At 42.7% G+C, this 5,656-nt stretch overlaps 1 protein-coding gene across 1 annotated transcript in view; it reads left to right on the forward strand.

Annotated features, from left to right (window-relative positions):
* LOC311225589 (protein piccolo-like) overlaps positions 1 to 5,656 on the forward strand; it is a gene marked incomplete at both ends in the record, with an annotated part of 166,615 nt that overhangs the window by 133,125 nt on the left and 27,834 nt on the right. The window contains 3 exon segments of the mRNA XM_084310954.1: positions 2,880 to 2,933; positions 3,526 to 3,600; positions 3,602 to 3,657. Coding sequence (XP_084167080.1) covers positions 2,880 to 2,933; positions 3,526 to 3,600; positions 3,602 to 3,657 — 185 coding nt within the window.

Genomic DNA, 5,656 nt, shown 5'->3' on the forward strand with positions numbered 1-5,656 from the left:
CATTCTGTGGGATGTTTGATGTGTGAAAATCCCTCTTCGTGGGGAGATATGACATTCTTGTGAACAGAAATACCTTTTAGAGCAGCAAAGTAAACAATACAGTGACAATACAGAATGTTAACCCTGTCACTGCCACATGACAACGGGTTAACCCTTTCACAACTACACTGCATAAGGTTAACCCTTTCACTACCATACTACCAAAGGGTTAACCATTTCACTACCATACTACCAAAGGGTTAACCATTTCACTGCGACACTACAGAAGGTTAACACTTTCACTGCCACATGACAAAGGGTTAACCCTTTCACAACCACACTACAGCAGGTTAACCCTTTCACTACCACACTACAGATGGTTAACCATTTCAATGCGACAATACAGAAGGTTAACCCTTTCACAACCACACTACAGAAGGTTAACCCTTTTACTAACACACTACCAAAGGGTTAACCATTTCACTACCACACTACAGACGGTTAACCCTTTCACTGTGACAATACAGAAGGTTAACCCTTTCACAACCACACTACAGAAGGTTAACCCTTTCACTACCAAAGGGTTAACCCTTTCACTGCGACAATACAGAAGGTTAACCCTTTCACTGCCACATGAAAAAGGGTTAACCCTTTCACAACCACTCTACAGCAGGTTAACCCTTTCACTACCACACTACAGACGGTTAACCCGTTCACTGCGACAATACAGAAGGTTAACCCTTCCACAACCACACTACAGAAGGTTAACCCTTTCACAACCACCCTACAGACGGTTAACCATCTGTAGTGTGGTAGTGAAAGGGTTAATGGAGTCACAGCTCTATTTTTTGGTGTGTTCAATTAACACAACAAACAAATACACATCGCTGACGCCAAATATGCAGCGACTCACAAGTTTCACCTCTGTGCTGCGCAATAGAAAACAATATGTATTTGCGCTGCTCTGCCAATACGCTGTACATCGTAAATCAAGACGCATGAACTAAGAGGATGGATGGAGAAGCCATCTGGATTTTCCACATACCTACTAAAATAAACGTATTACACACGCCTTGTTACTGAACAGCACATGATGTACCGTCTACCAGTACACATGGACCAGTACACATGGACCAGTACACATGGACCAGTACACATGGACCAGTACACATGGACCAGTACACATGAGCCAGTACACATGGACCAGTACACATGGACCAGTACACATGAGCCAGTACACATGGACCAGTACACATGGACCAGTACACATGAGCCAGTACACATGTACTTGTCCAATTAATGTCTTTCCTTGACACACATGGCATTCTGGTGGTCTTCCAATCTGGTTTTAGAGCACTGCACAGTACAGAGACTGCACTTTTAAGAGTTTTTAATGATATCCTTCTCGCCACTGACTCTGGTGACTCCCTTATTCTCGTACTTTTAGATCTCACTGCTGCCTTCGACACAGTGGATCACAATATTCTGCTCTCCCGTTTGGAGCACTGGGTTGGCATTAAAGGCCAAGCCCTGGAGTTTTTTAGATCATATTTGTCTGAGAGAAGTTTTTGTGTTAGCCTGGGCGACGCTGTATCCTCCACAGCACCTCTCCCCTGCGGGGTTCCCCAAGGCTCAATTCTCGGGCCAATTTTATTTGTGTTGTACCTGCTCCCCTTAGGGCCTATACTCCGAAAGCATGGTGTCTCCTTTCACTGCTACGCAGATGACAGCCAGATTTACATGCCATTAAAAAGAAACACTACCAACCCGGTAAAACCACTATTAGCATGCCTTGATGATGTTAAGGCATGGCTGGCATCAAACTGTCTTTGTCTCAATGACAGTAAAACAGAGGTCATGGTGTTTGGTCCCAGCAATGGTCATGTGCCTCCTCCTGGTGATTTGGGCCCTCTTGGGCTTTTTGTGAAGCCAACAGTCACCAACCTAGGGGTGAAATTCGATTGTGACCTAAAGCTGGACAAGCAGATCAATACTGTGGTGGGAAGGAGCTTTTTCCAGCTTAGGAGGCTGTCTAAGGTCAAACCTTTTTTATCCCGTTCCGTTTTTGAAACGGTTATCCATGCTTTTATGACCTCTCGCCTTGATTACTGTAATGCCCTGTACGTGGGCGTCAGTCAGGCCTCCCTCTCTCGTTTGCAGTTGGTGCAAAACGCCGCTGCCCATCTGCTGACGGGAACGCGAAAGAGGGAGCACATTTTTAGGATTGATTTTAAGGTTTTACTGTTTGTTTTTAAATGTTTGAACGGCTTGGCACCGGGTTACCTCTCAGACCTGCTGGAACCCTATGTTCCTCTAAGGTCCCTCAGGTCCTCTGACCAGCTCCTCTTGGCCGTTCCAAACTCCAGGCTGAAGCTTAGGGGGGACCGTGCTTTTGCAGTGGCAGCCCCAAAGCTCTGGAATGAGCTGCCACTGCATGTTAGGCAGGCCCCCACTCTGCAGGTGTTTAAATCACGCCTCAAAACACACTTATTTGCTCTGGCTTTTGTTTTTTAAACCGTTTTCGAGAGGTTGGCCTTTTTATGTGACACATTGTACTGTTTTATTATGTGTTTTTATTACATTTTTATGTTTTATCCTATGTTTGTGGACTTGTACAGCACTTTGGTCAACTTTGTTGTTTTAAATGTGGTATATAAATAAAGTGGATTGGATTGGATTGGATGAGCCAGTACACATGGACCAGTACACATGAGCCAGTACACATGGACCAGTACACATGGACCAGTACACATGAGCCAGTACACATGAACCAGTACACATGGACCAGTACACATGGACCAGTACACATGGACCAGTACACATGAACCCCCACCAATACACAGTAAGTCAACACCCACTGCCTGCATGCATCTGACAGGGTGTTTGTCTGTGTCTCGCAGACCGCAGAGGGGACCAAGACGCAGCAGTCCCACCTCGTCTCCGGGGAGATCCAGGTGCTGAATGAAGTGCTGTTGTTACTAAAAAGACAAAACATTTAGACTACAATGCAAAGATATCTTGCATGGAGGAAAACGTTCATGGAGTTTTTGTTTTTCTTAAAGCAAGTGGGGAAAAAAATCTGTGAAGATAAGTGATTTCTGAAAGTGTTTCTACAAATGTATTGGAACAAGCTCAGTTATATTGACACGTTGTCCCCAATTTATTTTCACTTAAAACAAGATGCTAAGACTATACATGATTAAATTACTTGCTAAAATGGAGAATAATTTTTTTGCAGTTTATCTGTTTAATCACATTAAATTAGAAGTAATATGGCTGTAAATGTTTGCCCATTATAAATTGGCTTCAACAAAGAAGCAATGTGAGTGAAATCGAGCAAATTTGAGAGCCCTTGAGAGTTCGAGCGACGGATATTAAAATGTGTTCCTCGCTCAGGTGAAAATAACAGTGTTTATTTTGTGCTCCACCCTGCTAACATACTCTGGTCACAGCATATACTTTCATAAACACAGTTCCTTCTCTCTTTCTACTTGCATTTGATTCCTTTATAATTTGTTGTGCTTTTGATATATATTTTTTTTGCAGCTTCAAATCCACTATGACAAGCAGTTAGGCAACCTGATTGTCCATGTTCTCCAAGCCAGGAACCTCGCTCCAAGGGGATAACAACGGCTATTCCGACCCCTTCGTCAAAGTCTACCTCCTACCTGGGAGGGGGTGAGTGGAGGGTGTACAAACACAAACACAAGAGTTCAGCGTGCCACTCTCACAAGTGGTGTGTTGAAAATAAAACAGAACGTGTTCAGAATGTCTCCGACTGAACACCTACAGATGTGTTAAAGATGTGCTAAATAAAATCACACAAATAAGGTTGTGTTCTTTTCATTTCAAAACATCTGTGACACACCTATATGGCACTTCACCAAAAATCAATGCTGATTTATTTTGCACAGTTTTGCACACATTCATTTAGTTTGACAGTTATTGAGAGTTAATGGGTTTTAATTCGGCCACCATTGATGTCATTGGAGACATTGAATCCTTGTGTTGTCTTAACTACAACACTGTGAAATTATAAATAGCAATACCTCGTCGTATAGGGACTGATACCTTCTCATTTCACTGAGCTGTAATTAACACAACACAGGGATTCAAGGTCCCCGATGACATCACTGATGGCCATATTAAAAACAAATTTACTCTCAATAACTGTCAAACTAAATGAATGTGTGCAAAACTGCTTAGAGTTTTTGGATGTGTGTGAGAGTATATTAAAAATAAATGAGCATTGTTTTTTGGTGAAGCGCCCCTTTAAGTCAAGGTATTTCAACACATCCTTTGTAGGAATAGTGATACAAACACACATGTCCTGGGAGGGGGAAATTAATACTAGCGTTGTTTTGTTTGAATTTAGTGGCTGTTGGGAAATACTGTGAGAAATATTTAGTATTTTACACTAATGTGTATGGAATGATACATGACAGAGTATCAATCACTTTATAATCGCCCACATTTAAACAGGTTTTGATATGATGCAGAGAAAATGAACAAGATTGTGAGGTTCATTAAGACACGATTATGAGAGATTATACAAAGTTCAGTTCAAAATGCACATTATGATTGTATGAGACATTCCATGCGTGATCTTAACTGCAGTATAGGAACTGGTACTTTGCATTGCTTAGCAATGGGGAACTGGTTGCTGTTGGTGGAAGAGGTCTTTGTTTAACATTATATTCTAAATGATTATAATAACAAAAAAGGATGAAAGCAATTGTCATATGACATGATGGTCTATTGGCACCGGTATCCTTATCTACCCAACTTGACCTACGACCTTGTTCCCATGACTACGGCACACCATTTTGTTATTGCTGAAGTAATTGAATGAATGTTGAATATATTTATGTGTTTGTCATTAAGATGTTTGGAGCAGGCATTAGAATTCATACAGCATAACGTACAAAAGGAGCACAGACCATAATGATGCAACGCTTATGCCGGGATCAGACCACATGATAGTGTCTCTCACGATGGTCACCATTACAGGTTATCAGCATCATAACATCTAGCTGTGTCATGGCTGGGAGACGGGGAGCACTAGGACTTTGTCCCTGACAGATTTCGTCTTGGCATAAAGTTCGCCAGGGATTGGGAACGAGGGGTTTGGTTGGGACTCATTTTTGCCCGAAGTCAAAGAACACATTGCAGGATTCGTCACACTAGAAGAAAAAAGCCCAAACATGTTAGACTTTATAATGTTAGACTTTATCATGTTAGACTTTATCCTGTTAGACTTTATCATCGTCTGGGTGTCAGGTGCCACATCGTGCTCTTTGATGATGTCACACTACAAGGGGTAAAGATGCCAGTTCATCATTTGGTGGAAAGGCCGGTGGAAATGTGTCGTGTCAACATCTGTCTGAAGTCGTGTCGTCTGACCCCAGCATTAGACGTTTCTGAAGTCGTGCAGTCTGACCCCCAGCATTAGACGTTTCTGAAGTCGTGCAGTCTGACCCCAGCATTAGACGTTTCTGAAGTCGTGCAGTCTGACCCCCAGCATTAGACGTTTCTGAAGTCGAGCAGTCTGACCCCAGCATTAGACGTTTCTGAAGTCGAGCAGTCTGACCCCAGCATTAGACGTTTCTGAAGTCGTGCAGTCTGACCCCAGCATTAGACGTTTCTGAAGTCGTGCAGTCTGACCCCAGCATTAGAC

This window comes from Notolepis coatsorum (assembly GCF_963971535.1).
Source record: "Notolepis coatsorum genome assembly, chromosome: 1".
Classification (NCBI taxonomy): domain Eukaryota; kingdom Metazoa; phylum Chordata; class Actinopteri; order Aulopiformes; family Paralepididae; genus Notolepis; species Notolepis coatsorum.